At 49.4% G+C, this 15,553-nt stretch overlaps 1 protein-coding gene across 2 annotated transcripts in view; it reads left to right on the top strand.

The window, feature by feature from the left end:
- Positions 1 to 15,553, top strand: part of CDK16 (cyclin dependent kinase 16) — a 48,051-nt gene that overhangs the window by 20,065 nt on the left and 12,433 nt on the right. For both annotated transcript variants that reach the window (XM_075185523.1, XM_075185522.1), the window contains exon 2: positions 14,457 to 14,592. In XM_075185523.1, the coding sequence (XP_075041624.1) occupies positions 14,466 to 14,592 (127 nt within the window). In that variant the 5' untranslated portion in view covers positions 14,457 to 14,465. The remainder of the gene's footprint in view (positions 1 to 14,456; positions 14,593 to 15,553) is intronic.

Raw genomic sequence — 15,553 nt, 5'->3', positions numbered from 1 at the left:
GTGCTCTCACAGGGTGTATGGGAATAGCTGGGAGGACAGGATCAGGATGTAGTGCTGTCACAGGGTGTATAGGAATAGCAGAGAGGACAGGATCAGGATGTAGTGCTGTCACTGGGTGTATAGGAATAGCAGAGAGGACAGGATCAGGGTGTAGTGCTGTCACAGGGTGTATAGGAATAGCAAAGAGGACAGGATCAGGGTGTAGTGCTGTCACAGGGTGTATAGGAATAGCAGAGAGGACAGGATCAGGATGTAGTGCTGTCACAGGGTGTATAGGAATAGCAGAGGGGACAGGATCAGGATGTAGTGCTGTCACTGGGTGTATAGGAATAGCAGAGAGGACAGGATCAGGGTGTAGTGCTGTCACAGGGTGTATAGGAATAGCAAAGAGGACAGGATCAGGGTGTAGTGCTGTCACAGGGTGTATAGGAATAGCAGAGAGGACAGGATCAGGATGTAGTGCTGTCACAGGGTGTATAGGAATAGCAGAGGGGACGGGATCAAGATGAGGTGCTGTCACTGGGTGCATAGGAATAGCAGGGAGGCCGGGATCAGGATGTAGTGCTGTCACAGGGTGTATAGGAATAGCAGAGAGGACAGGATCAGGATGTAGTGCTGTCACAGGGTGTATAGGAATAGCAGAGAGGACAGGATCAGGATGTAGTGCTGTCACAGGGTGTATAGGAATAGCAGAGAGGACGGGATCAGGGTGTAGTGCTGTCACTGGGTATATAGGAATAGCAGAGAGGACATGATCAGGATGTAGTGCTGTCACAGGGTGTATAGGAATAGCAGAGAGGACAGGATTAGGGTGTAGTGCTGTCACAGGGTGTACAGGAATAGTAGGGAGGACAGGATCAGGATGTAGTGCTGTCACAGGGTGTATAGGAATAGCAGAAAGGACAGAATCAGGATGTAGTGCTCTCACAGGGTGTATGGGAATAGCTGGGAGGACAGGATCAGGATGTAGTGCTGTCACAGGGTGTATAGGAATAGCAGAGAGGACAGGATCAGGGTGTAGTGCTGTCACATGGTGTATAGGAATATCAGAGAGGACAGGATCAGGATGTACTGCTGTCTCAGGGTGTATAGGAATAGCAGATAGGACAGGATCAGGATGAGGTGCAGTCACTGGGTGTATAGGAATAGCAGAGAGGACAGGATCAGGATGTAGTGCGGTAACGGGTGTATAGGAATAGCAGAGAGGACAGGATCAGCATGTAGTGCTGTCACTGGGTGTATAGGAATAACAGAGAGGACAGGATCAGGATGTGGTGCTGTCACTGGGTGTATAGGAATTGCAGAGAGGACAGGATCAGGGTGTAGTGCTGTCACAGGGTGTATAGGAATAGCAGAGAGGACAGGATCAGAATGTATTGCTGTCACAGGGTGTATTGGAATAGCGGACAGGATCAGGGTGTAGTGCTGTCACAGGGTGTTTAGGAATAGCAGAGAGGACAGAATCAGGGTGTAGTGCTGTCACTGGGTGCATAGGAATAGCAGAGAGGACAGGATCAGGATGTAGTGCGGTATCGGGTGTATAGGTATAGTAGGGAGGACAGGATCAGGATGTGGTGCTGTCACAGGGTGTATAGGAATAGCAGAGAGGACAGGATCAGGGTGTAGTGCTGTCACTGGGTGTATAGGAATAGCAGAGAGGACAGGATCAGGGTGTAGTGCTGTCACAGGGTGTATAGGAATAGCAGAGAGGACAGGATCAGGGTGTAGTGCTGTCACAGGGTGTATAGGAATATCAGAGAGGACAGGATCAGGATGTACTGCTGTCTCAGGGTGTATAGGAATAGCAGATAGGACAGGATCAGGATGAGGTGCAGTCACTGGGTGTATAGGAATAGCAGAGAGGACAGAATCAGGATGTAGTGCTGTCACAGGGTGTATAGGAATAGCAGAGAGGACAGGATCAGGATGTAGTGCGGTAACGGGTGTATAGGAATAGCAGAGAGGACAGGATCAGGATGTGGTGCTGTCACTGGGTGTATAGGAATAGCAGAGAGGACAGGATCAGGGTGTAGTGCTGTCACAGGGTGTATAGGCATAGCAGAGAGGACAGGATCAGCATGTAGTGCTGTCACTGGGTGTATAGGAATAGCAGAGAGGACAGGATCAGGATGTGGTGCTGTCACTGGGTGTATAGGAATTGCAGAGAGGACAGGATCAGGGTGTAGTGCTGTCACAGGGTGTATAGGAATAGCAGAGAGGACGGGATCAGGATGTAGAGCTGTCACTGGGTGTATAGGAATAGCAGAGAGGACAGGATCAGGGTGTAGTGCTGTCACATGGTGTATAGGAATAGCAGAGAGGACAGGATCAGCATGTAGTGCTGTCACTGGGTGTATAGGAATAGCAGAGAGGACAGGATCAGTATGTGGTGCTGTCACTGGGTGTATAGGAATAGCAGAGAGGACAGAATCAGGATGAGGTGCTGTCACTGGGTGTATAGGAATAGCAGAGAGGACAGGATCAGGGTGTAGTGCTGTCACTGGGTGTATAGGAATAGCAGAGAGGACAGGATCAGGGTGTAGTGCTGTCACAGGGTGTATAGGAATAGCAGAGAGGACAGGATCAGGGTGTAGTGCTGTCACAGGGTGTATAGGAATATCAGAGAGGACAGGCTCAGGATGTACTGCTGTCTCAGGGTGTATAGGAATAGCAGAGGGGACAGGATCAGGATGAGGTGCTGTCACAGGGTGTATAGGAATAGCAGAGGGGACAGGATCAGGATGTAGTGCTGCCACTGGGTGTATAGGAATAGCAGAGAGGACAGGATCAGGATGAGGTGCTGTCACAGGGTGTATAGGAATAGCAGAGAGGACGGGATCAGGGTGTAGTGCTGTCACTGGGTATATAGGAATAGCAGAGAGGACATGATCAGGATGTAGTGCTGTCACAGGGTGTATAGGAATAGCAGAGAGGACAGGATTAGGGTGTAGTGCTGTCACAGGGTGTACAGGAATAGCAGGGAGGACAGGATCAGGATGTAGTGCTGTCACAGGGTGTATAGGAATAGCAGAAAGGACAGAATCAGGATGTAGTGCTGTCACAGGGTGTATAGGAATAGCAGAGAGGACAGGATCAGGATGTAGTGCTGTCACAGGGTGTATAGGAATAGCAGAGAGGACAGGATCAGGATGTAGTGCTGTCACAGGGTGTATAGGAATAGCAGAGAGGACAGGATCAGGATGTAGTGCTCTCACAGGGTGTATGGGAATAGCTGGGAGGACAGGATCAGGATGTAGTGCTGTCACAGGGTGTATAGGAATAGCAGAGAGGACAGGATCAGGATGTAGTGCTGTCACTGGGTGTATAGGAATAGCAGAGAGGACAGGATCAGGATGTAGTGCTGTCACTGGGTGTATAGGAATAGCAGAGAGGACAGGATCAGGGTGTAGTGCTGTCACAGGGTGTATAGGAATAGCAAAGAGGACAGGATCAGGGTGTAGTGCTGTCACAGGGTGTATAGGAATAGCAGAGAGGACAGAATCAGGATGTAGTGCTGTCACAGGGTGTATAGGAATAGCAGAGAGGACAGGATCAGGATGTAGTGCTGTCACAGGGTGTATAGGAATAGGAGGGAGTACAGGATCAGGATGTAGCGCTGTCACAGGGTGTATAGGAATAGCAGAGAGGACAGGATCAGGATGTAGTGCTGTCACAGGGTGTATGGGAATAGCAGAGAGGACAGGATCAGGATGTAGTGCTCTCACAGGGTGTATGGGAATAGCTGGGAGGACAGGATCAGGATGTAGTGCTGTCACAGGGTGTATAGTTATAGCAGAGAGGACAGGATCAGGGTGTAGTGCTGTCACAGGGTGTATAGGAATAGCAGAGAGGACAGAATCAGGATGTAGTGCTGTCACAGGGTGTATAGGAATAGCAGAGAGGACAGGATCAGGATGTAGTGCTGTCACAGGGTGTATAGGAATAGCAGAGAGGACAGGATCAGGATGTAGTGCTGTCACAGGGTGTATAGGAATAGCAGAGAGGACAGGATCAGGATGTAGTGCTCTCACAGGGTGTATGGGAATAGCTGGGAGGACAGGATCAGGATGTAGTGCTGTCACAGGGTGTATAGGAATAGCAGAGAGGACAGGATCAGGATGTAGTGCTGTCACTGGGTGTATAGGAATAGCAGAGAGGACAGGATCAGGGTGTAGTGCTGTCACAGGGTGTATAGGAATAGCAAAGAGGACAGGATCAGGGTGTAGTGCTGTCACAGGGTGTATAGGAATAGCAGAGAGGACAGAATCAGGATGTAGTGCTGTCACAGGGTGTATAGGAATAGCAGAGAGGACAGGATCAGGATGTAGTGCTGTCACAGGGTGTATAGGAATAGGAGGGAGTACAGGATCAGGATGTAGCGCTGTCACAGGGTGTATAGGAATAGCAGAGAGGACAGGATCAGGGTGTAGTGCTGTCACAGGGTGTATAGGAATAGCAAAGAGGACAGGATCAGGGTGTAGTGCTGTCACAGGGTGTATAGGAATAGCAGAGAGGACAGGATCAGGATGTAGTGCTGTCACAGGGTGTATAGGAATAGCAGAGGGGACGGGATCAAGATGAGGTGCTGTCACTGGGTGCATAGGAATAGCAGGGAGGCCGGGATCAGGATGTAGTGCTGTCACAGGGTGTATAGGAATAGCAGAGAGGACAGGATCAGGATGTAGTGCTGTCACAGGGTGTATAGGAATAGCAGAGAGGACAGGATCAGGATGTAGTGCTGTCACAGGGTGTATAGGAATAGCAGAGAGGACGGGATCAGGGTGTAGTGCTGTCACTGGGTATATAGGAATAGCAGAGAGGACATGATCAGGATGTAGTGCTGTCACAGGGTGTATAGGAATAGCAGAGAGGACAGGATTAGGGTGTAGTGCTGTCACAGGGTGTACAGGAATAGTAGGGAGGACAGGATCAGGATGTAGTGCTGTCACAGGGTGTATAGGAATAGCAGAAAGGACAGAATCAGGATGTAGTGCTCTCACAGGGTGTATGGGAATAGCTGGGAGGACAGGATCAGGATGTAGTGCTGTCACAGGGTGTATAGGAATAGCAGAGAGGACAGGATCAGGGTGTAGTGCTGTCACATGGTGTATAGGAATATCAGAGAGGACAGGATCAGGATGTACTGCTGTCTCAGGGTGTATAGGAATAGCAGATAGGACAGGATCAGGATGAGGTGCAGTCACTGGGTGTATAGGAATAGCAGAGAGGACAGGATCAGGATGTAGTGCGGTAACGGGTGTATAGGAATAGCAGAGAGGACAGGATCAGCATGTAGTGCTGTCACTGGGTGTATAGGAATAGCAGAGAGGACAGGATCAGGATGTGGTGCTGTCACTGGGTGTATAGGAATTGCAGAGAGGACAGGATCAGGGTGTAGTGCTGTCACAGGGTGTATAGGAATAGCAGAGAGGACAGAATCAGGATGTAGTGCTGTCACAGGGTGTATAGGAATAGCAGAGAGGACAGGATCAGGATGTAGTGCTGTCACAGGGTGTATAGGAATAGCAGAGAGGACAGGATCAGGATGTAGTGCTGTCACAGGGTGTATAGGAATAGCAGAGAGGACAGGATCAGGATGTAGTGCTCTCACAGGGTGTATGGGAATAGCTGGGAGGACAGGATCAGGATGTAGTGCTGTCACAGGGTGTATAGGAATAGCAGAGAGGACAGGATCAGGATGTAGTGCTGTCACAGGGTGTATAGGAATAGCAGAGAGGACAGAATCAGGATGTAGTGCTGTCACAGGGTGTATAGGAATAGCAGAGAGGACAGGATCAGGATGTAGTGCTGTCACAGGGTGTATAGGAATAGGAGGGAGTACAGGATCAGGATGTAGCGCTGTCACAGGGTGTATAGGAATAGCAGAGAGGACAGGATCAGGATGTAGTGTTGTCACAGGGTGTATGGGAATAGCAGAGAGGACAGGATCAGGATGTAGTGCTCTCACAGGGTGTATGGGAATAGCTGGGAGGACAGGATCAGGATGTAGTGCTGTCACAGGGTGTATAGGAATAGCAGAGAGGACAGGATCAGGATGTAGTGCTGTCACTGGGTGTATAGGAATAGCAGAGAGGACAGGATCAGGGTGTAGTGCTGTCACAGGGTGTATAGGAATAGCAAAGAGGACAGGATCAGGGTGTAGTGCTGTCACAGGGTGTATAGGAATAGCAGAGAGGACAGGATCAGGATGTAGTGCTGTCACAGGGTGTATAGGAATAGCAGAGGGGACAGGATCAGGATGTAGTGCTGTCACTGGGTGTATAGGAATAGCAGAGAGGACAGGATCAGGGTGTAGTGCTGTCACAGGGTGTATAGGAATAGCAAAGAGGACAGGATCAGGGTGTAGTGCTGTCACAGGGTGTATAGGAATAGCAGAGAGGACAGGATCAGGATGTAGTGCTGTCACAGGGTGTATAGGAATAGCAGAGGGGACGGGATCAAGATGAGGTGCTGTCACTGGGTGCATAGGAATAGCAGGGAGGCCGGGATCAGGATGTAGTGCTGTCACAGGGTGTATAGGAATAGCAGAGAGGACAGGATCAGGATGTAGTGCTGTCACAGGGTGTATAGGAATAGCAGAGAGGACAGGATCAGGATGTAGTGCTGTCACAGGGTGTATAGGAATAGCAGAGAGGACGGGATCAGGGTGTAGTGCTGTCACTGGGTATATAGGAATAGCAGAGAGGACATGATCAGGATGTAGTGCTGTCACAGGGTGTATAGGAATAGCAGAGAGGACAGGATTAGGGTGTAGTGCTGTCACAGGGTGTACAGGAATAGTAGGGAGGACAGGATCAGGATGTAGTGCTGTCACAGGGTGTATAGGAATAGCAGAAAGGACAGAATCAGGATGTAGTGCTCTCACAGGGTGTATGGGAATAGCTGGGAGGACAGGATCAGGATGTAGTGCTGTCACAGGGTGTATAGGAATAGCAGAGAGGACAGGATCAGGGTGTAGTGCTGTCACATGGTGTATAGGAATATCAGAGAGGACAGGATCAGGATGTACTGCTGTCTCAGGGTGTATAGGAATAGCAGATAGGACAGGATCAGGATGAGGTGCAGTCACTGGGTGTATAGGAATAGCAGAGAGGACAGGATCAGGATGTAGTGCGGTAACGGGTGTATAGGAATAGCAGAGAGGACAGGATCAGGATGTAGTGCGGTAACGGGTGTATAGGAATAGCAGAGAGGACAGGATCAGCATGTAGTGCTGTCACTGGGTGTATAGGAATAGCAGAGAGGACAGGATCAGGATGTGGTGCTGTCACTGGGTGTATAGGAATTGCAGAGAGGACAGGATCAGGGTGTAGTGCTGTCACAGGGTGTATAGGAATAGCAGAGAGGACAGGATCAGAATGTATTGCTGTCACAGGGTGTATTGGAATAGCGGACAGGATCAGGGTGTAGTGCTGTCACAGGGTGTTTAGGAATAGCAGAGAGGACAGAATCAGGGTGTAGTGCTGTCACTGGGTGCATAGGAATAGCAGAGAGGACAGGATCAGGATGTAGTGCGGTATCGGGTGTATAGGTATAGTAGGGAGGACAGGATCAGGATGTGGTGCTGTCACAGGGTGTATAGGAATAGCAGAGAGGACAGGATCAGGGTGTAGTGCTGTCACTGGGTGTATAGGAATAGCAGAGAGGACAGGATCAGGGTGTAGTGCTGTCACAGGGTGTATAGGAATAGCAGAGAGGACAGGATCAGGGTGTAGTGCTGTCACAGGGTGTATAGGAATATCAGAGAGGACAGGATCAGGATGTACTGCTGTCTCAGGGTGTATAGGAATAGCAGATAGGACAGGATCAGGATGAGGTGCAGTCACTGGGTGTATAGGAATAGCAGAGAGGACAGAATCAGGATGTAGTGCTGTCACAGGGTGTATAGGAATAGCAGAGAGGACAGGATCAGGATGTAGTGCGGTAACGGGTGTATAGGAATAGCAGAGAGGACAGGATCAGGATGTAGTGCTGTCACTGGGTGTATAGGAATAGCAGAGAGGACAGGATCAGGGTGTAGTGCTGTCACAGGGTGTATAGGCATAGCAGAGAGGACAGGATCAGCATGTAGTGCTGTCACTGGGTGTATAGGAATAGCAGAGAGGACAGGATCAGGATGTGGTGCTGTCACTGGGTGTATAGGAATTGCAGAGAGGACAGGATCAGGGTGTAGTGCTGTCACAGGGTGTATAGGAATAGCAGAGAGGACGGGATCAGGATGTAGAGCTGTCACTGGGTGTATAGGAATAGCAGAGAGGACAGGATCAGGGTGTAGTGCTGTCACATGGTGTATAGGAATAGCAGAGAGGACAGGATCAGCATGTAGTGCTGTCACTGGGTGTATAGGAATAGCAGAGAGGACAGGATCAGTATGTGGTGCTGTCACTGGGTGTATAGGAATAGCAGAGAGGACAGAATCAGGATGATGTGCTGTCACTGGGTGTATAGGAATAGCAGAGAGGACAGGATCAGGGTGTAGTGCTGTCACTGGGTGTATAGGAATAGCAGAGAGGACAGGATCAGGGTGTAGTGCTGTCACAGGGTGTATAGGAATAGCAGAGAGGACAGGATCAGGGTGTAGTGCTGTCACAGGGTGTATAGGAATATCAGAGAGGACAGGCTCAGGATGTACTGCTGTCTCAGGGTGTATAGGAATAGCAGATAGGACAGGATCAGGATGAGGTGCAGTCACTGGGTGTATAGGAATAGCAGAGAGGACAGAATCAGGATGTAGTGCTGTCACAGGGTGTATAGGAATAGCAGAGAGGACAGGATCAGGATGTAGTGCGGTAACGGGTGTATAGGAATAGCAGAGAGGACAGGATCAGGATGTAGTGCTGTCACTGGGTGTATAGGAATAGCAGAGAGGACAGGATCAGGGTGTAGTGCTGTCACAGGGTGTATAGGCATAGCAGAGAGGACAGGATCAGCATGTAGTGCTGTCACTGGGTGTATAGGAATAGCAGAGAGGACAGGATCAGGATGTGGTGCTGTCACTGGGTGTATAGGAATTGCAGAGAGGACAGGATCAGGGTGTAGTGCTGTCACAGGGTGTATAGGAATAGCAGAGAGGACAGGATCAGAATGTATTGCTGTCACAGGGTGTATTGGAATAGCGGACAGGATCAGGGTGTAGTGCTGTCACAGGGTGTATAGGAATAGCAGAGAGGACAGGATCAGGGTGTAGTGCTGTCACAGGGTGTTTAGGAATAGCAGAGAGGACAGAATCAGGGTGTAGTGCTGTCACTGGGTGCATAGGAATAGCAGAGAGGACAGGATCAGGATGTAGTGCGGTATCGGGTGTATAGGTATAGTAGGGAGGACAGGATCAGGATGTGGTGCTGTCACAGGGTGTATAGGAATAGCAGAGAGGACAGGATCAGGGTGTAGTGCTGTCACTGGGTGTATAGGAATAGCAGAGAGGACAGGATCAGGGTGTAGTGCTGTCACAGGGTGTATAGGAATAGCAGAGAGGACAGGATCAGGGTGTAGTGCTGTCACAGGGTGTATAGGAATATCAGAGAGGACAGGATCAGGATGTACTGCTGTCTCAGGGTGTATAGGAATAGCAGATAGGACAGGATCAGGGTGTAGTGCTGTCACAGGGTGTATAGGAATAGCAGAGAGGACAGGATCAGAATGTATTGCTGTCACAGGGTGTATTGGAATAGCGGACAGGATCAGGGTGTAGTGCTGTCACAGGGTGTATAGGAATAGCAGAGAGGACAGGATCAGGGTGTAGTGCTGTCACAGGGTGTTTAGGAATAGCAGAGAGGACAGAATCAGGGTGTAGTGCTGTCACTGGGTGCATAGGAATAGCAGAGAGGACAGGATCAGGATGTAGTGCGGTATCGGGTGTATAGGTATAGTAGGGAGGACAGGATCAGGATGTGGTGCTGTCACAGGGTGTATAGGAATAGCAGAGGGGACAGGATCAGGATGTGGTGCTGTCACAGGGTGTATAGGAATAGCAGAGGGGACAGGATCAGGATGTAGTGCTGTCACAGGGTGTATAGGAATAGCAGAGAGGACAGAATCAGGGTGTAGTGCTGTCACTGGGTGTATAGGAATAGCAGGGAGGACAGGATCAGGATGTAGTGCGGTATCGGGTGTATAGGTATAGTAGGGAGGACAGGATCAGGATGTGGTGCTGTCACAGGGTGTATAGGAATAGCAGAGGGGACAGGATCAGGATGAGGTTCTGTCACTGGGTGTATAGGAATAGCAGAGAGGAAAGGATCAGGGTGTAATGCTGTCACAGGGTGTATAGGAATAGCAGAGAGGACAGGATCAGGATGTAGTGCTGTCACTGGGTGTATAGGAATAGCAGAGAGGACAGGATCAGGATGAGGTGCTGTCACTAGGTGTATAGGAATAGCAGAGAGGACAGGATCAGGGTGTAGTGCTGTCACTAGGTGTATAGGAATAGCAGAGAGGACAGGATCAGGGTGTAGTGCTGGCACAGGGTGTATAGGAATAGCAGAGAGGACAGTATCAGGATGTAGTGCTGTCACAGGGTGTATAGGAATAGCAGATAGGACAGAATCAGGATGTAGTGCTGTCACAGGGTGTATAGGAATAGCAGAGAGGACAGGATCAGGATGTAGTGCGGTAACGGGTGTATAGATATAGCAGAGAGGATAGGATCAGGATGAGGTGCTGTCACTGGGTGTATAGGAATAGCAGGGAGGACAGGATCAGGATGTAGTGCTGTCACAGGGTGTATAGGAATAGCAGAGAGGACAGGATCAGGATGTAGTGCTGTCACTGGGTGTATAGGAATAGCAGAGAGGACAGGATCAGGATGTGGTGCTGTCACAGGGTGTATAGGAATAGCAGAGAGGACAGGATCAGGATGTGGTGCTGTCACGGTGTATAGAAATAGCAGAGATGACAGGATCAGGATGTAGTGCTGTCACAGGGTGTATAGGAATAGCAGAGAGGACAGGATCAGGATGAGCTGCTGTCACTGGGTGCATAGGAATAGCAGGGAGGCCAGGATCAGGATGTAGTGCTGTCACAGGGTGTATAGGAATAGCAGAGAGGACAGGATCAGGATGTAATGCTGTCACTGGGTGTATAGGAATAGCAGAGAGGACAGGATCAGGGTGTAGTGCTGTCACAGGGTGTATAGGAATAGCAGAGAGGACAGGATCAGAATGTATTGCTGTCACAGGGTGTATTGGAATAGCGGACAGGATCAGGGTGTAGTGCTGTCACAGGGTGTATAGGAATAGCAGAGAGGACAGGATCAGGGTGTAGTGCTGTCACAGGGTGTTTAGGAATAGCAGAGAGGACAGAATCAGGGTGTAGTGCTGTCACTGGGTGCATAGGAATAGCAGAGAGGACAGGATCAGGATGTAGTGCGGTATCGGGTGTATAGGTATAGTAGGGAGGACAGGATCAGGATGTGGTGCTGTCACAGGGTGTATAGGAATAGCAGAGAGGACAGGATCAGGGTGTAGTGCTGTCACTGGGTGTATAGGAATAGCAGAGAGGACAGGATCAGGGTGTAGTGCTGTCACAGGGTGTATAGGAATAGCAGAGAGGACAGGATCAGGGTGTAGTGCTGTCACAGGGTGTATAGGAATATCAGAGAGGACAGGATCAGGATGTACTGCTGTCTCAGGGTGTATAGGAATAGCAGATAGGACAGGATCAGGGTGTAGTGCTGTCACAGGGTGTATAGGAATAGCAGAGAGGACAGGATCAGAATGTATTGCTGTCACAGGGTGTATTGGAATAGCGGACAGGATCAGGGTGTAGTGCTGTCACAGGGTGTATAGGAATAGCAGAGAGGACAGGATCAGGGTGTAGTGCTGTCACAGGGTGTTTAGGAATAGCAGAGAGGACAGAATCAGGGTGTAGTGCTGTCACTGGGTGCATAGGAATAGCAGAGAGGACAGGATCAGGATGTAGTGCGGTATCGGGTGTATAGGTATAGTAGGGAGGACAGGATCAGGATGTGGTGCTGTCACAGGGTGTATAGGAATAGCAGAGGGGACAGGATCAGGATGTGGTGCTGTCACAGGGTGTATAGGAATAGCAGAGGGGACAGGATCAGGATGTAGTGCTGTCACAGGGTGTATAGGAATAGCAGAGAGGACAGAATCAGGGTGTAGTGCTGTCACTGGGTGTATAGGAATAGCAGGGAGGACAGGATCAGGATGTAGTGCGGTATCGGGTGTATAGGTATAGTAGGGAGGACAGGATCAGGATGTGGTGCTGTCACAGGGTGTATAGGAATAGCAGAGGGGACAGGATCAGGATGAGGTTCTGTCACTGGGTGTATAGGAATAGCAGAGAGGAAAGGATCAGGGTGTAATGCTGTCACAGGGTGTATAGGAATAGCAGAGAGGACAGGATCAGGATGTAGTGCTGTCACTGGGTGTATAGGAATAGCAGAGAGGACAGGATCAGGATGAGGTGCTGTCACTAGGTGTATAGGAATAGCAGAGAGGACAGGATCAGGGTGTAGTGCTGTCACTAGGTGTATAGGAATAGCAGAGAGGACAGGATCAGGGTGTAGTGCTGGCACAGGGTGTATAGGAATAGCAGAGAGGACAGTATCAGGATGTAGTGCTGTCACAGGGTGTATAGGAATAGCAGATAGGACAGAATCAGGATGTAGTGCTGTCACAGGGTGTATAGGAATAGCAGAGAGGACAGGATCAGGATGTAGTGCGGTAACGGGTGTATAGATATAGCAGAGAGGATAGGATCAGGATGAGGTGCTGTCACTGGGTGTATAGGAATAGCAGGGAGGACAGGATCAGGATGTAGTGCTGTCACAGGGTGTATAGGAATAGCAGAGAGGACAGGATCAGGATGTAGTGCTGTCACTGGGTGTATAGGAATAGCAGAGAGGACAGGATCAGGATGTGGTGCTGTCACAGGGTGTATAGGAATAGCAGAGAGGACAGGATCAGGATGTGGTGCTGTCACGGTGTATAGAAATAGCAGAGATGACAGGATCAGGATGTAGTGCTGTCACAGGGTGTATAGGAATAGCAGAGAGGACAGGATCAGGATGAGCTGCTGTCACTGGGTGCATAGGAATAGCAGGGAGGCCAGGATCAGGATGTAGTGCTGTCACAGGGTGTATAGGAATAGCAGAGAGGACAGGATCAGGATGTAATGCTGTCACTGGGTGTATAGGAATAGCAGAGAGGACAGGATCAGGGTGTAGTGCTGTCACAGGGTGTATAGGAATAGCAGAGAGGACAGGATCAGCATGTAGTGCTGTCACTGGGTGTATAGGAATAGCAGAGAGGACAGGATCAGGATGTGGTGCTGTCACAGGGTGTATAGGAATAGCAGAGAGGACAGGATCAGGATGAGCTGCTGTCACTGGGTGCATAGGAATAGCAGGGAGGCCAGGATCAGGATGTAGTGCTGTCACAGGGTGTATAGGAATAGCAGAGAGGACAGGATCAGGATGTAATGCTGTCACTGGGTGTATAGGAATAGCAGAGAGGACAGGATCAGGGTGTAGTGCTGTCACAGGGTGTATAGGAATAGCAGAGAGGACAGGATCAGCATGTAGTGCTGTCACTGGGTGTATAGGAATAGCAGAGAGGACAGGATCAGGATGTGGTGCTGTCACTGGGTGTATAGGAATAGCAGAGAGGACGGGATCAGGATGTAGTGCTGTCACTGGGTGTATAGGTTGCCTTCCTCTGCTCCCCATGCGCTTCCTGTACCTAGTTGCCTTCCTCTGCTCCCCATACCCTTTTTGAACCCGTTTGCCTTCCTCTGCTCCCCATGCCTTTTTTGTACCCGGTTGCCTTCCTCTGCTCCCCATGCCTTTTTTGTACCCGGTTGCCTTCCTCTGCTCCCCATGCCCTTTTTGTACCCGGTTGCCTTCCTCTGCTCACCATGCCCTTTTTGTACACGGTTGCCTTCTTCTGCTCCCCATGCCTTTTTTTGTACCCGGTTGCTTTCCTCTGCTTCCCATGCGCTTTTTGTACCCAGTTGCCTTCCTCTGCTCCCCATACCCTTCCTGTACCTGGTTGCCTCCCTCTGTCCATCCTACCCTACATAATAATTGCTTTACAAATATTCAGCAATGGCTTTGTGTTGCTGAGTGATATATTGGTTGTTTTTTTAACTTTAATTGCTAATCCCAAGTGATGGAGAAATATGTTGGTGAAAATCTTCCCTCTAAAATGTAATTTCCACGATTGTAGCATTAAACCCGTCGGCAAAATATAAGCATATTAGACAATAAGAAATGAAGATTCTGAAAGATGTTTCATTAATGAAGATTACAGTGAGCGCCACTGAACCCTACGTAGAATCGGCCACACAATCCCGTTATTCTCCCACCTGGTCCTTTCTGCCTCGACTTGGCTGTTGACTTCCTCTTGTGACCTTATTCCTCCTCTCCCCGACAGTTTTTACCCCTTATTCCTATTTTTTCTGCTTTCCGGCAGCTGGCCACCATGGACCGGATGAAGAAGATCAAGAGGCAGCTTTCCATGACCCTCCGGGGTGGGCGAACAGCGGAAAAAAGCCCTGGAGATCACTCGGAGCAGATCACCGTGGAAGACAACGGCAGCAGCGATAACGGTAGGTGACCCCAATAAGGACATGACAGATGGACGGGAGGGCACAGATGAGTGTGTAGCGGATGCTTTGGCTCTCTTATTGCGGTTAATGTCTTGGGCTGTTGACCGATTGAATGCCCCGGATTTGGAGAGAGAGTGGAAAATGGGGAGTGGATGAATAATATCAAAGCAGGAGTAGAGTGCAAGTAACTATGGAGAACGGTGGATGACCATGGAAAGGAGTGTGTAAGTTGTGCCGACGTATAATCACTTATTTATAAATCACTGACATATTCCACCGCACTGTGTATGAACATACGTTCATTACAATACTGAAAACATAATTAGAGAAGACCGAGGACGCTTCTTACTAGTGTGCAGGTCTGATGAGGATTAGGCAGGATTCGTGGCGAAATGCGTAGTGCGAAGCAAGTCACGATAGCAGGGTGATATCTTTATACAGAGAAAGTTTAAAAATGCCATGAAAGAGAATCTAACCTGGTATTCAAAGGGTGGGGGGGGGGGGGGGGGTCTGTGTAAACCAAGAATTGTTTACATACTGCCAGTCAGTAAATTTGCTGACAGTTGGAATCAACTACTAGTACCTGTCGGTAAGAAGAGGAAAGAATTTGACCACCTCTAACAATACATTACACATAGCCGCAAGTATTTTTTGGGTCTGAATAGGTTCATTGCCAGTTTCTGGATCCCCTCCAGTTTTTACTTGTACCATTTAAATAAATATCTCAATGAAAACATTATATCTACAGTAAATGTATTATAAAATCGGCAGCAAAGAATAATTTTTTGGCAACTCTGCCGCCAGGAGGGGAAAAGGGGTGTGAAAGGTGAGGGGGCAGAGTTTGAGGATGGCAAACCGTTTGGCCACGGATAATTGGAGGATGTATCCTATATACCCGTTGAGAGGTGATGGCATTTTGAATGGAGGTCGATAGAGGGCAAGGAGCGGTTTAAAAAGATCT

Source organism: Mixophyes fleayi, chromosome 9 (assembly GCF_038048845.1).
Source record: "Mixophyes fleayi isolate aMixFle1 chromosome 9, aMixFle1.hap1, whole genome shotgun sequence".
Taxonomy (NCBI): Eukaryota; Metazoa; Chordata; class Amphibia; order Anura; family Limnodynastidae; genus Mixophyes; species Mixophyes fleayi.
Note: the sequence above shows the minus strand (reverse complement) of the source record. Positions and strands in the feature narration are given on the sequence as shown.